The sequence below is a fragment of the Urtica dioica genome, chromosome 4 (genome assembly GCF_054948205.1).
Source record: "Urtica dioica subsp. dioica isolate 48M chromosome 4, U.dioica_male_clone48M_v1_H2, whole genome shotgun sequence".
Lineage (NCBI taxonomy): Eukaryota > Viridiplantae > Streptophyta > Magnoliopsida > Rosales > Urticaceae > Urtica > Urtica dioica.
This window is the reverse complement of record NC_142759.1, coordinates 19794129-19811111: the sequence shown is the minus strand read 5'-3', so window position 1 is coordinate 19811111 and position 16983 is coordinate 19794129. Positions and strand designations below refer to the sequence as shown.

Below are 16983 nucleotides of genomic sequence, written 5' to 3'. Positions count from 1 at the left end.
TTGTATCTCTAAAGGTGGAATAAACATCTTTAAGTGCTCTTTTATGAAGTTCATGTTAGACTTAAGTTTATGCAGACTTAAATTCCTCTTTTGAGATTTCATGGTCTTGGTTGATCGAGTTCGCTCGTAAATTATAGAGGTTTTTGTTAGCCACTCAATAACTCTAAATTTAACTTAAAAACGACAAATTTAAAGTCAAAATACAATTTAAAGAAATACAATTTAGAGTGAAAATAATAAAGAAAATTAAAATTCATAGTTACAACGCAAACATTAAGATGATAAACGGTTGTAAGAAGAAGAAGAAAAAAAGGTAGGATGGAAAAAGTGAAATTTATCCAAACTGTTTTTTGTTTGGTAGTTAACTCAAACTGTTTTTTATTTTCTGTTTTCTAATTTTTGTAGTTGTACTGAAAAACTGTTTTGTAGTTGTTTTCAAAAAGCTGTTTGGTACAGTTTTCATTTTGTTTTTGAGAAAGTGAAAAAACTGAAAAAAGTGTTTGGTATAGTTTTCATTTTTGTTTTTGAAAGAATGAAAAGAGAAGATGAGGAGAAAGATGAGAGAAGAGAAGAAATTTTTTTTCAAAAACACCTTTTATTTGTTTTCAGTTTTCTTTACTTTTTTTCAAAACAACTTCAAAAATTTTTGAAATTTTTTTCAAAAAACTTAAACCAAACATGTTTTCAATTTTTGTTTTCAACTTTTTCAACTCAAAAACAAAAAAATTGTTTTTGAAAGGAATACCAAACACTTTAAATTTTTTCTTATCCCATTTTCCAATTTAAAAACTGTTAATCTCTCTTAATCAACTATAATTAACCATCCAATTAAAAGAAATATATATATAAAGCATGATGTATATATACTTAATTTACCATGTTTTTCTTCAAAGCATGATGTTAGAAATGAATATAAAGATATCAAATATTTCCACCATACATAGTCAGTAACATATTTTTTAAAAAAGAAAAATTGACGTAAGTAAATTAAAAGCGAAAAGTTAGGTGTCTTGATAGAGAAATAGAAGGAAGGAAAATGTATAAACCAAAAAATTCAAAAGTAATTTAAGAACACATGTCAAATGAGTTCCACCATAGTTGTGTTATCTTCTTGGATTTCATCAATTTTTGTGTCTCTTTTGAATGTCAAATAAGTTTCCGTCTCGTATAATTTGTATGAAGGTTTCACATCTGCTACTATTGCATTTGAAACGTTATAGGTTTTACCCAGCTCTAGGGTGTTTTGTAGAGGTTCGATGTCGTGGTTGAATATTATGCCTGTGTTACAAGTGTTAGTTTTATTAAAAAGTAAAGCTTAATTTTAAGAAGCGCTAACCTCAGAATCAATTAACACCATGCTTTGGTGTCTCATTCCAGTTTGAGTATTTTTCTTCGGACTTTGTTTTTCAGCTACTGTTAATTTGGATGTCCATTGGTGGTCTCTCGGTTTCAAGTCTTTGATTAATTTAGTTGGTGTACTAACGGCGACGTCACTTGTGTCTTCATTGTTTGGGTTATTGGCAAATGAGGACGAACTGAGAAAGAAAAAAAAATGGTATCATAGACGTTTAGTAAATAAAAATTAAAATATATGATAGATATAGTATCATGTTTTATTGATATGTACTTCGTAGCTGATGTTTTTGGTCACATAGAAAGGAACAGATAAAAGTTACCGATTTTCCTATTGTTCTTCTTTCAGCACATTTCTTTGATGTTTACAAACTAACAATTATTTTCTACATTATGTGCTCATCCTAAGAAATCGACTCGGTGTGACCGAATACAGTATCAGCCAATCCAATCTAGAAACCATTTTTAATCATTTTGCTGCGAACCCATGAAATAGTTTAGAGATAATTTATTCAGGTCTTTTCCTCTCTCTCTTTTTTTGTTAAAAGTTTGGACTCAAAACGTATATATGTTTGTAAATATCATCACAAATCACATTTAGAATCAGTCGAAAGTTATATCAACTAAAACCAGGTTAGTTTGGTTCCTCTACTAATGAATCTGTCGCCCATTTACTAAAAAGGAGTAGAAAAGTATTCTTTTTTTTAATAGAAAAAACAAAAGTTCAATGAAGACACCGAGATATTTGATAATAAGGTTAGATGTGAAAATTAAATCTCATTTTGTATTCTTAGCTTTTTCAACTTGTATAATGGTGAAAATAGTAAAGGTCTTATGCTTGAATTTTCCAAATCGTGGGAATTAGACCATAGAATTATATTCTGATAACTTTGATGTAAATGCACAATTTTGTTTTATTAGATAATATTTTATTTTCTATTTTGTATGTAAGTAAATTTTATTTAAAAATAACAGAAAACTGATGAAAAAACATATGATCTTTTTTAGGTAATGAAATAAATACGAGTTGATAAAAGATAAATTTCTTATAAAATTAAAAGGGGAAAAAAATTGAACGACTAAAATCTCAAAATAAAAGTTTAATGGAATAATTCGCACACCTATAATTCAGATATCATTAGAGATAAAAAAAAACCATTATTTCATTGTAAACACCTTACACCTTATGTAGACAAAAAGAAACTGTTTTTTTTTTCTTCTTTCCTTTCTTAGTATTTCATTATTTATACCCTATAGCATACATACTCGCTATCTTTTCGTTAGAATTTGAAGTTTAACAAACTCATTCCATATTTCAAAATTAGGAGTGATGATAACGAAAATTCAATGGTTTGGCTACAATTTTCTTGTCTGTTTTTTTCATTCTTACACTATCAGTATATATTTGAATTTTTTGTGATTTTTCTTTACTTTTGTCAAAACTTCATGTCATTTATTTTGCTTCATTTTAAGATATCAGAATATAATTCTATGGTCTAATTCCCACGATTTGGAAAATCCAAGCATAAGAAAAGGGTATGAGGTAAAAAAAACTGGTTTTTTCGTTTTTTCTTTCTTAGTATTTCATTATTTATACCCTATAGCATAGATACAATTAAATACCATAGACATTGGCGCACCAATTAAGAAGACTGCCTTTTAACTTAGAAGAGATTTATTTAATTATTTATTTAAAACAAACAAGAAACTTAAAAGAGTTTTACATTGAAGAGAACTCATAACCTTGATCAAAACAGGCAGAAAGGGGAAGGTTTACAGGTTAGACATTGCAATTTGTGTTTTTACCTAAAATAGACTCAGAAATGCAATATCCAAGCAAATGAATATGGATGTAACTAAATAACATTTATTGTCCAAGATTATATCGACCAGCGGGAAAAAAAAAGACCCACTACCATCAACTTGAACACCACAAAAGCTGAGGGGTTTCTTTTTCATTCCGTTCTAGCTGATCTGTTCATATACACTGTTTTTCTGATTGAGAATTTCATATGATTTTTAAAAATAACAGGACCAAATCATGTAATGCAGAACAGTGTAAAGGAAAAGGCAGAATGGTATAATTGGTTCATTTTTAAGATCGCACATATCATATAGGACTGAAACTGCGAAACTCTTTAAATCTTGGTATTTGCAGGTTACAAGAATGCCATGGACTACATCATAATTTAGCTATCAACTTCAAGAAACTCAAACATCCACACAAAAGAGTTCGAATATCAAAACTGTTCTAAATACCAACATTAATAGACGCATAGAGTGTATGAGACGAAAAAAATATGTAACTACAGATAAATTTGAGTTATAAACGATAGAACGGGAATACTCTTTACAAAATGACTGTGCCCAGAAATGTAGAGAAGAGTTGCAACATGTATGATGGGTTACCTGGACGATGATGATGAAGACATATTTGTGAAGATGTGCACTTAATTTTCTTGCCTGGACAAAACAGAAAAACAATAGAACGGAAGAGTTGGTATTCACGATAATAACATATGTAAACAAGGACATCTCAATAATTGAATACCATATAAATTTACGATGCTAAGAAAAATATAAAACTAACGCTGTGAAAGAAAAACAGGAAGAGAGAGTTTATTTTACCTCATTCAGTGGACTTTCTAGGTTCTGGACGAGCGGATGTGAAATGATTTTGTGAGTATGAGCATACATATAAACCTGTCGAAATGTGAAATTCAACTTATTGCAAATTTGATTGGTTTATCAATATATTTTAATGGGCCGGATTGTTTGATAAGCAGAAAGAATTAAAGGTTGATTTGTTTTTATGACGAAAATATAATATTGACAACTATATAAGAGGAGAAGATTGCTCGTGATATATTTTTTCATCATTAATGTTATTCGTTTGTTATATCATGGGAGTTTTTCATAGAAAGAAAATTAGCAGTATTCTTTATTATGTATTGGCGTATCTACGTTTAAGATCTATATATCTTGGAAATTGGAAATTCTGATATGGAAACCATATATTTTCCTGATATGGAAACCACATATTTTCAACATCTATATTAACTATGGAAACCATATATTTTTCTGATATTGAAACCATATATTTTCAACAGGTATATTGAGTATGGAAACCTGTTAATTACGTGATATGGAAACCAAACTCGGACTGCCACACATAAATAAATTTTAAAAAAGCAAGAAAAGGACGATGGCGATTCTCACTTTGACGGTCGTGGAAGGGTCTCCCGAGAAAATCCCTCGGGTCTTCGACATCCCAGCATTCGCAAGGCTGCTTATTTGAAAAGGACTTGTTTTTGGATGTTTTATTTTTTGTTAAAAAAAATGCACTCACAAACCTGGTAAGAAAACAAATTAGCTTAATTAAAATAATTGTTGGGAGATTTATTGCTTGTGTAGTAAAAGACGAACGTACCAAGGTGATATGAATTTCACAATAGCAGTAATGATAGGCAATGCATATTGGTCTGTTCTATTTGTGTCTATCTTGGAAAACATTGAACCCACACAATATGCTATAGGAATCTTGCTCAACAAAATCAGTTTTTGAAGTACAAATTACCAGTTTTTATATCAGCTTTGCAGACAAATAAAACACCACATGAATATTGTAGCTTCCAATAAGAAACTTTAGCTTAAACGAAAACCGAATCACATAAAAAGGGAAAAAATAAATAAAAAGATTAGATCTGGAATGGAAACATGAATTCCTACTTTTTCACAACAAAGAAAAGCCACCGAACAGACATTTCAAAGTGATTTCTTAAACACATCAACTCGAGATAATTTATTATAAAAAAGTCGGCCCGAAAAATCTATAAGAAAAGGCAAACGAACGCAATTAGATAAACATGTGTATGTAGTCATACCATTTCATATGTTATATGAAAAAGGAAATGGATCAGCTTCACTATCATCAAGATTGAAGTCTGTCCCCGACCCAAGAAGAATGGGAACGGCGTGAACATCAGCGAGAAGAGGGCAACAATGGCGATGGGGAATCGAGATCCGCTGTGGCCGCAAAAAACTCAAAACCTAGAATTTCATCTTTAAATTCGAGCAAGGAGAAAAACCTTGTGTACCATTAGCAATTTCAATGTATGCACGGGGAGTTATTTATTCTGATCCAAAAAATAATGGACGCCATTTAATATTCTAAATAGATAAAATTCTTAGATACACAAAACATCAAACACCATGTGGGCACTACACATATTTGAGAGATTAGACAGTAAAGATCTTATAAGAAAAAAAACAAATAGAGAGAGAGAGAGAGAGAGAGAAAGGGAGAGAGCTACATTTGCAGCAAAACATCAAACACCATGTGGGCACTACACATATTTGAGAGATTTCCTCTTTCCCTCTATGTAATTTCGGAAGTCTGAATAGATATTAGTGGAGATCAATTGTGGGTCTCTCTCTCTCTCTCTCTCTCTCTCTCTCTCTCTCTCTCACTCTATCCATACGCTCATTCAAATCTCTCTCTCTCACTCTCCATGAATTTCCCAGCCCAAGCTTCTAGGTTTTTAATTTTTCTCTTTGTTTCCCAATCAATCTTACAGGTTGCGGAGCAAGATTGTTCTTATTTGAACCCCTGGTTCCGGCAAGAAAACCCTAATTTTATCTGACAAAGAACACTCAAGTCAAGACAAATCCAATCAACAAAAAACAAACTAATAAGGAAGACAAATACAATCAACAATTTTGAATGATCGTTGAATCTCAAAAGAACAAACATAATTTCAAAGTCCTCGGATCAGTTTCAAATTTCAAACCCGAAAAATAAAAAATAAAAACCCCAAATTTGATTTCAGAAACTCCGACCTAGCCACAGAATCGAGAAGAGATCACAAAGAATTCCATGTTATCCATTCAAATCGTAGAATCCAAATTAAAAAAACCCCTAAAACACTCGGAAAAAGCCCTGAAATTCGGAAAAAGAAAGAAAACTCGAGGCTTTTCTGAGCTCTAGTCAAATATGAACTCTCGTTGTTTGATTCTATGTCCACCTCACTAAATGTCGGTCAAGCCCTAAAAAATCAACGATAAAGATCTTATAAGAAAAAAAAAACAAATAGAGAGAGAGAGGGAGAGAGCTACATTTGCAGCAAATCATCAAACACCATGTGGGCACTACATATTTGAGAGATTAGACAGTAAAGATCTTATAAGAAAAAAAAACAAAACAAATAGAGAGAGAGAGAGGGAGAGAGAGCTACATTTGCAGCCAAGGACAGGGACAACAATGGCGATGGGGAATCGAGATCCGTTGTGGCCGCAAAACTCAAAACCTAGAATTTCATTAAATTCGAGTAAGGAGAAAAACCTTTGCAGCCAAGGACATGGACATTGAACGCGGGGATACAACCGAAGATGACAAACATTGAAGAAAGGAAAAAAAATTAAGTTAAGAGACGCAACGTATACAGAGGGAGATGAAGGGCTGTGACGTTACGAAGCAATGCGTGTAGGCAGACTCAATTCTTGAGAAAAAAAAAATAGATGGACGCAATAAAAACTATGACGTGGCATGATGTAATCGGTTAAAAAAGTTGTGAACAGTCTATGAATAGTGTTTTTGTTATTCACACTTATTATAAGATATATATATATACACACAATAAGGAGCTAATGATTTGCAAATTTTCATCGTAGCGTCGACACGTGGCTGCATTAGTGGACGCCATCTCTCTTTGTTTAAACCGGTTAATATATATATATATATATATATATATATATATATATATATATATATATATATATAACCGGTTTAAACCTCAAGAGGGAGATTTTTGGGACTTTGATAATCCTCAGTTGGATCCTCCTTAGACGTAGGAATTGGGGCCAGTAGTAGTCTACCAATCAATAATGCCAGGACCTCATGGATATTAGGCGGGTTAACCTGAACACTACGATTAAAAAAAAAAAAAAAAAAAAAAAAAAAAAGGGTTAAAATCAAGGTTTGAAATTTTGCGAAATCGATGCGAAATTCTCATTTTTGGAGCATTCCGGCACAAAAACGACTAGTTGGTCATTTCACTCACCTCAGTATAAAATTAAAATTACTTCGACGATTTTTTCGATTTTTCGGCGAAAATATGACCCAAATCTCGCCGGCATTTTTTTGGGGGGTTTGAGGTCTGAACCAAAAAATTTCTTTCTCATGTTTGAATGTTAAAGGTCTGCCAGTAGTAGTCTACCAGTCAACAATTCCAGGGCCTCATGGATATTAGGCGGGTCTAACATGGACACTACGACTATAAAAAAAGAAAAGAAAATAAAGCTGGTTGAAATCAATGTTGTCAATGGTTCCCACAAGAAGAGTAGTAGTGTCTATTTATGATGTCATATAGTCTTACGAAGACTCTTGCTTGTAATTGCTTATTCATTAATATAAAGTTGAAACGTTCATTCATTCTTTCTTTGTTTGAAGCTTTATGATAAAACCTTAGTCTTTTAGTCCATAAACAAACTTAACAACTTACGAAGAGACAAATGTAGATTTGCACGAACAAACTCTTCGTAGTTTGCTTAAAACGATATATTCGCAATCTTAGGGTCAAAGGACTATTGACCTCAGTACGATTGTTAGAAGAATCTATGATGTCTGGTTATGAGGGATTGAGAGTTGGAGACTCTATAGTTCTTCTAGGTATCTTCCGAAGGTACTGAATTGACCAGTGCACTTCTAGAGACAAGATAAGAACAAACCATTTAACCTCTTATGTCTCGAAGTCACTATGTATGAATTGCATCATGCTTACCTTAATCCTGAAATGAGACATGTCATTTCACACCTTAGTATTCTCATTTGAGAAAGTCAGAGTTCGGACTCACTATGTGATTCCGAACAGGGCCTATTGGTGAAGTACTAAGTTGTGAGTATGACATGAGTAACTTTGTGAAGATCTCATAGATATGGAATTCATGTACAAGATTGCTGAAATGCAATGTATGTCACTTCATGCTTTGTTCCTTGGAGTGTGAATAAATGAACTGGCCAGTGTCCAAATTGAGTCCTGACTCTTTTGGATGAAACAATGTGACTTGTTAGCTCCTCGTCAATACATTGTTTCTAACTTATTCACAAGCGACAAAGGAGTTGAGGAAATAACAGCTAGAAGGGTAAAATGGTAATTTAGGAAATCCCGACTAGCTGATGACATTCATGAAGGGTAAACATAGATAATATTCAGTGGATTCGCTCATCATAATTAGGTTGAATTCTTGAGTAGAAAATAAATTCATTTGAACCGAGAGATTTTCAGTGTCAACTCTTTAGTGGAGTCAGTTGGCATTAAGCTAAACTTGGAAAAGGTTTGTGAACTTTTGAGTCCAAGTGTTAGCTCAAGCTTTGTTCATTTGGGTCCATGAGGTCACTGTCACGAATCACATCGAGTAGGAATAGTTAAACTGGAAGCTAAGTCAAAACAAGAACGAAAATTGTCGAAATGGTATTTTTGTCTTTTGAGACATAGGATGAAATGAATGTCAATAAATTTTTTGACATGGTCATTTGATGACAAGTAACACTCGGCCATAATATGATTAATTGGGCCTTGTGGATTAATTTCATTTCATAAGAATTTTATTGAAAATTCTTAATGGACCTTTTTCATGTTGTCATGAACAAAATTGAAAAGCTTCTAGAAGCCCTTTCTAGATGGTGTAGGCGCCCATAATACCCAAAGGAAGAGAGAATATTTTGTGCATGAATGTATGAAGATACTTGCCAAAAGAAAAAGAGGAAACAAATTTCCCCTAAGGGGAAAACAAGGTAGGCGCCCAAAAGGATCAGGAGAGAAGCAAATAAAAGAGGAAACAAATCCAAGGACTTACTTGCTTAGTCTTGGCCGTGTGACTCTTTGAAGGAAAAGGGAAATTGGCTCATGAATATGTGATATTCTATAGAAGAGGAAACTACCTTATTGAAGGTGAGACCTCTCCTATAAATAGGAGCCCCTTTTCTTCACAATTCATTCATCCAAGTTTAAGAGATTTGAGAGACTCTCTCTCTAGAACTTTGGCCGCCCCTTCCTCTCTCTCTCTCTCTAGTTTATTTTCGATTTTTTGTTTTGGCACCTAGGTCCTCATTCGACCTAGTGTTTAGCTCTGTGACTTCAAGACTCGTTCTTAAGTCGTAGTGTTTAAAAGTGCCCACTCACTAATTCTTTTTCTCTCGAGTGATTTAGTGATAGAAACTTTCGTGGTTGCTCGAGGTGCCGAGGAAAGAAAGAGGGACGTGCTGCGAGGGGAGACGAGCGTTGCAACTTTCTAAGAGCTTCTCAAAGATCAAGCTTCAAGAAAGGTTAGCAAACTTCTTAGCTCATAATAGTTTTAATTACGTGTACTTGCACTTTATCTAGGTTAGTAAAAAACTGTTTTACTTGAAAAGAAATTTTTTAAAATTCCGCCGCTTAACGAAGCGTTAATTATTTTCTTAAACCCTAGATCGATTCCAACAATCAAGGTTTGAAATTTTGCGAAATCGATGCGAAATTCCCATTTTTAGAGCATTCCGGCACAAAAATGACTAGTTGGTCGTTTCACTCACCTTAGTATAAAATTATCATTATTTCGACGATATTTTCGATTTTTCGGCGAAAATATGACTCAAATCTCGCCGGCGTTTTTTGGGGGGTTTAAGGTCTGAACCAAAAAATTTCTTCCTCATGTTTGAATGTTAAAGGTCTGTAAAAATGTCGAACGGATTGGTGAAGAAGAAGAAGAGCATGGCCCACTTTTAAATAAATGTTTTATCAAGATTCGCCTTACCGTTACCGTTCTCGTACCGGGACTTTAATTTTGGGGGATACCGTTTACCAGAGGGGAAACCGAAGGGGATTCAGATAAAAAAAAGGAAGAGAAAACTGACAAAAACGTAGGAAACCAAGGGGTTTTCAGACAAATATTTTGCTATGATAAACATATTTTTCATAGTTCAAACTTCAAACAAAGGTTCATACCAAACATAAACTGAGTTTTTAAACAAAAAGTACCATAAGTAGAGTATAAATTTATTACAACACGTACGAAAAAATACACTAATTATAAGTGGAGTGTCTCGGGGGTTGATATCTACACGACCTAGATCTGCGGCGTGGTTGATCATCCACCATCATGGAACTAGAATATGTGTTCATCCACATACGAAAGTGATAATCGTAGGACTCTTGGCTAAGACTAATGGGCCGCGAGTGCGGAGGATAACCGCCTCCCAACGTGTGAAAGGGGTTTCACCGTACACATTGTACGACTCATGTGTGTCTTCCACTGCGATTACGAGTATTATGGGGACGGGGATGTAAGGGTAGGACGAGTAAGGCTGGTTCTCGTAAGGGTCGTATGACGTTGTTGACATTGGATAACCAGTCTCGGAGCCGTGTAATAGAGAAGAATCCAAATTTTGAAGTCAACATATCTACATCATTACTACCCGACATTGAGATCGCATCGTTCATACCTCTTTGGTTCCCGCCTTGATTTCCTCCACTTCCCGGAGCAAAAAAGAACGGATTGAATGGCTCATCCCCATATTGTTCCCCGCCGCCCTGGTATTGAGACCCGCCCCCGTATTGAGATCCTCCGGCCCTGGATTGCTCCCCGCCCGCGTATTGAGACCCACCCCCGTGTGGTGACCCGCTACCCCCGTATGACGAGCCGCCACTTCTATGTTGATGGCCTCCTCGACCACCTGCATCTGCCACACATAATCATTAGAACCATAAATATTGATACAATAAAGTCGAGAGTAAGTTGAGTGATTACCGCTATCACCGGAATCATGATCACGGGTATCAACTCCGACCTCTTCACTCAAAACTTGTTCAACGTTTATTCCTTCCTTCCGAGCATGAAATTCTGCCAAAGGATCGGGCATGTTGTCAGCACCATCCATGTGGACCGGATCGATCCAACGGTAAAGCTCATCATCTCCATCATTATCCGCGTCTGACCTATCGAAAGCCTTTTCAATGATATCAAGAAGATCGAGAGGTTCCATTTCGCTGAGCAAAATGGAACTTCTCGGGTGATACCTCTCGGGTTCCCCGGGATCTGGACAAAAATGACTTGCGTTGAGCGGGATCTGGCGGGACGCACACCAGAGACGACGGAATTCGCGGGATCTGGCCGGGATTTGAGCAAATGAAGAAGAGAAGAAACAAAATTCGGTCGGGACGGGATCTGCTGATTTCAGCTTCGGGATAGTAGGGTTTCGCGAAATGAGGAGCAAATTACTTAAAGGGAAAACGGGATCCGGTCCAGAGGATTCCGGTCCGATTCGACCGGGGTTCAGTTCACGAAAACAGTTTTTGTCTGTCCCGTCCCGGTCCCTTCCGATTCGCCAGAATCCGTCTGTTCCCGACTCGAACCCCCGGAAAGTCATTCCTTGTATTTTGTATATTGACAATGACAATGACATATACGGGGAGAGCGAGAGTCAACGTCTTTTGGGAGAAAATTTTGAAATAAATATATATTATATTAAATTAATTAATTCATGTACTTGTACGGGGAAACGTGGTGAAATTTGTTGTAACTAGCCAAGTTTGTCATTCTTATTGGGGGAATAGCCCAAGTTTCATTTTATTAAGCAAATAGCCCATATTTTCGGCTCAGACCATAACGCCCTTGGTAAATTCGCGAATAGGTTAATTTAATTAACCTACTGGAGTGAGTTAGGTTAATTAATTAACTTGTTGGTTGAATATTAGTTTAGGTTGTGATTTTTTGTGAGTAAAGTTAATTTACTAAATGATTGAATTCAGAATTAGGTTAATTAATTGAATGCTTTGAATATAAATTGACTTAAGTTATGAATTTTGTAAATTTCTTGTGAATTTCAAATCCTTCACGAATCAGTTAATTAATTAACCTAACTCACTCCAGTAAGTTAATTAAATTAACCGATTCGCGAATTTACAAAGTGCCTCTCCTCAATCCCCTCCATCGCCGCCGATTTCCTCTCCGCCGCCGATTCCTCTCCCCCCGCCGATTTTCGAGTCAATCTGAGCCGTCGATTCTCCGAGTATCACCGTCGCCGCCGGAGCTCGACGGAATCGACGGCGTCTATGGCGGATCTTGACGGCGTCTATGGCGGATCTCGCCGACGACGTTAGGGATCAGCAACGAGGATGGATGACGATTGACGACGACGCGGCGGCGTGAAATGGATCGGCGGCGATCGGCGGCGTGAAGTGGATCAGTGGCGTGAAATGGACGAAGATGAGAACGAGTTTAGGTTTTGAAAAAATTGAGTTTTGCTCTTATATATAAGGGTAATTTAGGTAGTGAAATATTAATTGGGCTATTCATTTAATTTATTCAAATTTTGGCTATTCTCCTAGTATTGATGGATTGATTGAACTAGTATGCTCACTCTCCCGGAAACGTGAGTCCAATCTATTAACCAACTATAAAACCAAAAGTCCAAATTGGTGGTGCACATAGCACACCGTGCAAATAAAGTTTGAAAGATATTTATTCATCTAAAATTGTAAATTATAATAAAAAAAATTAAAGAAATAAAAAACTGATATCCATATACATATATATATATATATATATATATATATATATTTATATATGATTGTACAACATGTCACTTTCAATAATATATTTCTCTTTCAAATAATATATTTTTAACATATATTTTATTATATTATTTGTGTGTTTGCTTAATTATTTTATATTGAATTTAAATTTAGATCACATATAATAAATAACTTTTTTAAATTTAAAATTATGCAATATTATTTTCGTCGATATTTTTGTGTTTTTATCGCAATTTTGATCACCGCAATTTCCGTCGATTTTTTTTTCTCTCAAATTTTTACATTATTTCCATCGCAATTTCCATAGACCACCACAATTTTCGATTTTTTAGACCATCAGCACATTATTAGCTGTCGGCATTTCCAACCTCGGTTAAAACTCACAACTATAACTATAAGATGAAAGTTAATAAGAGATGTATCTTTAACGCATTGGATTTCTTATATATAATCTAGTTACCAAACTACCGATTTTTATTATAATTTGGGCAAGCTTATCTTTGTTCGTTTCTTGTCCTACCATCGACGAAATTGACTAAGCTTTGGACCAAACTATCCGCCCCCAGACAAGATCCTACCTACGTGTTAAACTTTTGAGCAAACCTAACAAGTTATTAACGGTATATTGAATTCTGGACTGGATATTTTTAGTACGAGAAATAATAAAATCAAAATTTGATTATGGAAGCTCGGATACAGTTGTGAACTGAAGTAATTTGGAATTAAATCAAGGTCTGGCTCTTGGAATACCAAGTACGTGATCTTTTCACATTATAGTGACATGCTTTGGCCATTGATATCCCTAAGGAAAAAAAACACATCCTCAAAATTTTCTACAGTGCAACTGTGACCAGTCCAAGCTTCCTTTACAACAAATCATCCAACGCCTAAAAGTATATCGACTTCCTTCCGAAAATACAAGTCTCTCCCAACAATTCGATCTCTGAACATTTTGTACCTTTACATATTTTTTTTTTCCTGCAACATTAGTTTAAATGATTTAGTTAAATCTCTTGCCTATCGTCAAAGTGCAAAAGATAAATACAAAGCATTGATGATTTTGTTAGGACCTACCTTTGGAGTAAGTGGTTGAGATGTATTAATTTTTTTACTTTTTTTTTTATCTGTGTGGGCTTGAGGGTGCTACCATCGGTTCCAATTCAGCATCTTCTGAAGCATTGGGAATCTGTTTTGTAGCTTCCTTTTTCAGCTTGTGATTATTATACGCTGCTACGCCTACTATAGCTGCAATTTCAGGGGGAGAGAAAAAAAATGTCATTGAAGGCCTGAGTTACAAGGAATCAAGAATTGTAGATCGACGTTTCACTAACGGATGTCTTTCAGATGAGTTTCCTTGACTATGTCATTAATATGAAATTTCAAATAGCGGCCATTGAAATTGACCCATATCCGAGAAAAGAAAGAAAACGGAAAATGTTGTGATTTTTTTACTCCGAAACAGAGCAACTAAATCTTTTCCAGGCTTTAATGGTGAATTAGTGATGTGATTTTACTCTTATATTTGAAGCTATTAACAATGATTCTACCCTTTTGTGTGTGGGATTGTTGATAAGGAATAAGATCTCGGGAACATACCAATGGCATAGCCAAAGAGATTTATCAGCGTCAGCTTCGTGTCGGCAAACAAAAGTGCGGATAATAAAACCACCACCCAATCTTTAACAACTCCGGCGACTCTAATAGTTAAAGCACTCGTGTGCGTGATCACGAGGAAAACCGACAAGTTGAGGGCAAAAGTACACAGCGAGTTCAGCGCTAGAATGACAGGTGGGAAATTCCATGATCCACTTGCTTCTATCTTTGGCTTCTCGAGAAAAATCCACGGGATGAACAGGCAAATCGCACTGCAAGGTTATATACATATTAGCCCATTTAAGTTCCTAGGTATAACAGAATATGCAAGTCATAGATCGGCGTGATTATTTTTATACCTGCAAGGACTAACGTAGTACATGACAGAGATAGGGTTTAGCTTAAGTCCCTTCCTTTTAACGAAAATCTCCATGAAAATGAGTCTAAAAGCTTCTCCAACAACTCCTCCCATTTGATAAACCACTCCGACCCAGTTGATATTTATTTCACCATACGACGCAACTAGAACTCCAATACTAATCACCGACATGATCAACAGCATTCTGCAACTCATTACCTCGAGTCCGACCGCCACTCCGAGAACAAATACTGCCACAGGCACTGCATAGGTACGTTGTTGAAAGACATCAGAGATTCGTAAACCATATACAAATTTCAGACCTCTTGACTGCTATAAATTTTGATCTAATTTGATTGATAAAACAGTAAAGTGTTCGATAAAAACAAGAATAAAATGCACAGATGTACAGTTGGTAATATTGATATGAAAATGAAAGCTCCAGGAATTCGAGAGACTTGGCTCATTACAATTCTTTTTCAAGAATATCCCAAATGATTTGATGCCTTTCTCCCATGGCTCTCTCCTATTTAAAAACTATCACGACTTCTGAAAATACTATAATAACCCTATATTACCCCCTTAGCTATCTATTATTAACTAATTACCCTTCTATCCAATACACTAATGCGGTGCAGAACGACATCCGAGATTGCTGGACCAAGCTACAATTCTACATTGCTTGACCAATGAGAGAACAGAGGAACGCCAATAAGGTCAGCGGTCAAGGTGTTCTGAATTTCTCAAGATACATGATTGAGAGGCAAAGGAAAAGTACGACAAAATGAGCTGCAATCTGAGTCCTGTGAAATCTGACTTACTGATTGCCTTCAACATTTGTGCAAATGCAACGGAAATGTACAGATACGCAGTGTTTCCCAGCCAAAGGGTCATCGCAAACATAGCGCCGATTGGAATAACTGACGTCACATATCTTCACAAAAGAAGTTCAATCACAAACCACCACCAATAAGTTACAATATGAAACAAGGTAAAATCAGAAAACTCTGATTCATTCCAGCTCGGTTACAGTGCCATCACAGAATTTGATTTACCAATATAAACTTACATTTCGGGTGTCATTCCTTCCTCGACCTTCATAATCTGTAAGAGATGGTATACAGAAATTAAAAGTCACACCAAAACATTGGTACTGAGATACAACATATCATCGATCGAGTCATTAGACAGATATGTGAAAGCGAGTACCTTGAAAACTTTGGTAACCACGAAACACAAGACCGATGAGAAGACCATGTGAAGTAGAGTCAGTCCTAGAGGATAAGGAAAGTTGATTTCCTTGGAAGATAAAACCCACTGTACAAAACAATTTTGAGAACCATATTAGATATAAATATCTTAAGCCTTTTCAGTGTGTTTTCAAAGTAAGAAATTGCTATTGCTAACTGAGAATAACTCGTTGCCCTAATTTATTTAACTGTTTTTTATTAACTAAAAAGTCAACGTTTGTACTAAAATCTTCCTTGATTCTTCACTTACATTTCGTAACTTGATTTCCACCAGTAATTCAATAGTCTATGGTTCAAAACTCAAACGCTAAACTACAAACAAACTCAATTATGAACTCAGGCTCAAATGAAATTGACCTGTAGGCAAAAATCCTCTCATCAGCATAGTCGACACTCATTAATCCTTAATTGAATATCAATAGAGCGAATCCGCCAATTCACTTCGAAATTTTCTTAGCAACCAAACGGAGTAGACCTAATTGGTTCAATATATTCAACGCAGAGAAGGTTTGAGATCTGACGAATTGAAAAAGAAAAACGAACCTTGTTGAAGAAGATTTGACCACTGGAGAGAGCAATGTAGAGCAGAATGTAAGCGTAGGTAAGGACTTCCTCCTTCTCGAACCTCCGACGCCGATCCGCCATTGTTTACAGAGAAAGTATATTAGGCACAAAGGTCTGAAGGTCTGATTTAATCCATGGCCTTTCCCTTTTAGAAATGAGTCTCTCTACACACCACCTTAGGACTTTGAAGTGAATTAAGCAGGAGCTTAGATTTTATTTATTTATTGCGAAAAGTGGCTACTATTCCATTCCACGATAAATATTTTGATGAAAAGGAAAAATAGATTAGATATGC

At 35.4% G+C, this 16983-nt stretch overlaps 1 protein-coding gene across 1 annotated transcript; it reads right to left on the bottom strand.

The window, feature by feature from the left end:
- Positions 1-13996: 13996 nt before the first annotated feature.
- On the bottom strand, positions 13997-16901 carry LOC149401071 (Nucleotide/sugar transporter family protein). Its single transcript, XM_089613460.1, has 7 exons — positions 16668-16901; positions 16084-16191; positions 15944-15978; positions 15696-15808; positions 14883-15137; positions 14520-14795; positions 13997-14168 (listed from the first exon to the last, which is right to left on the bottom strand). Exons 1-7 carry the CDS (start codon positions 16767-16769, stop codon positions 14044-14046), a joined length of 1014 nt encoding a protein of 337 aa, XP_089469586.1. The 5' UTR covers positions 16770-16901; the 3' UTR covers positions 13997-14043.
- Between the last annotated feature and the right edge of the window lie 82 nt (positions 16902-16983).

Coding starts and splice junctions, on each gene's coding strand:
- LOC149401071 (XM_089613460.1), bottom strand. CDS start 16,769: ATGGCGGATCGGCGTCGGAGGTTCGAGAAGGAGGAAGTCCTTACCTAC. Junction 16,192..16,667: donor GTCAAATCTTCTTCAACAAG/GTTCGTTTTTCT, acceptor TGTTTTGTACAG/TGGGTTTTATCTTCCAAGGA. Junction 15,138..15,695: donor ACAAATGTTGAAGGCAATCA/GTAAGTCAGATT, acceptor GTACCTATGCAG/TGCCTGTGGCAGTATTTGTT.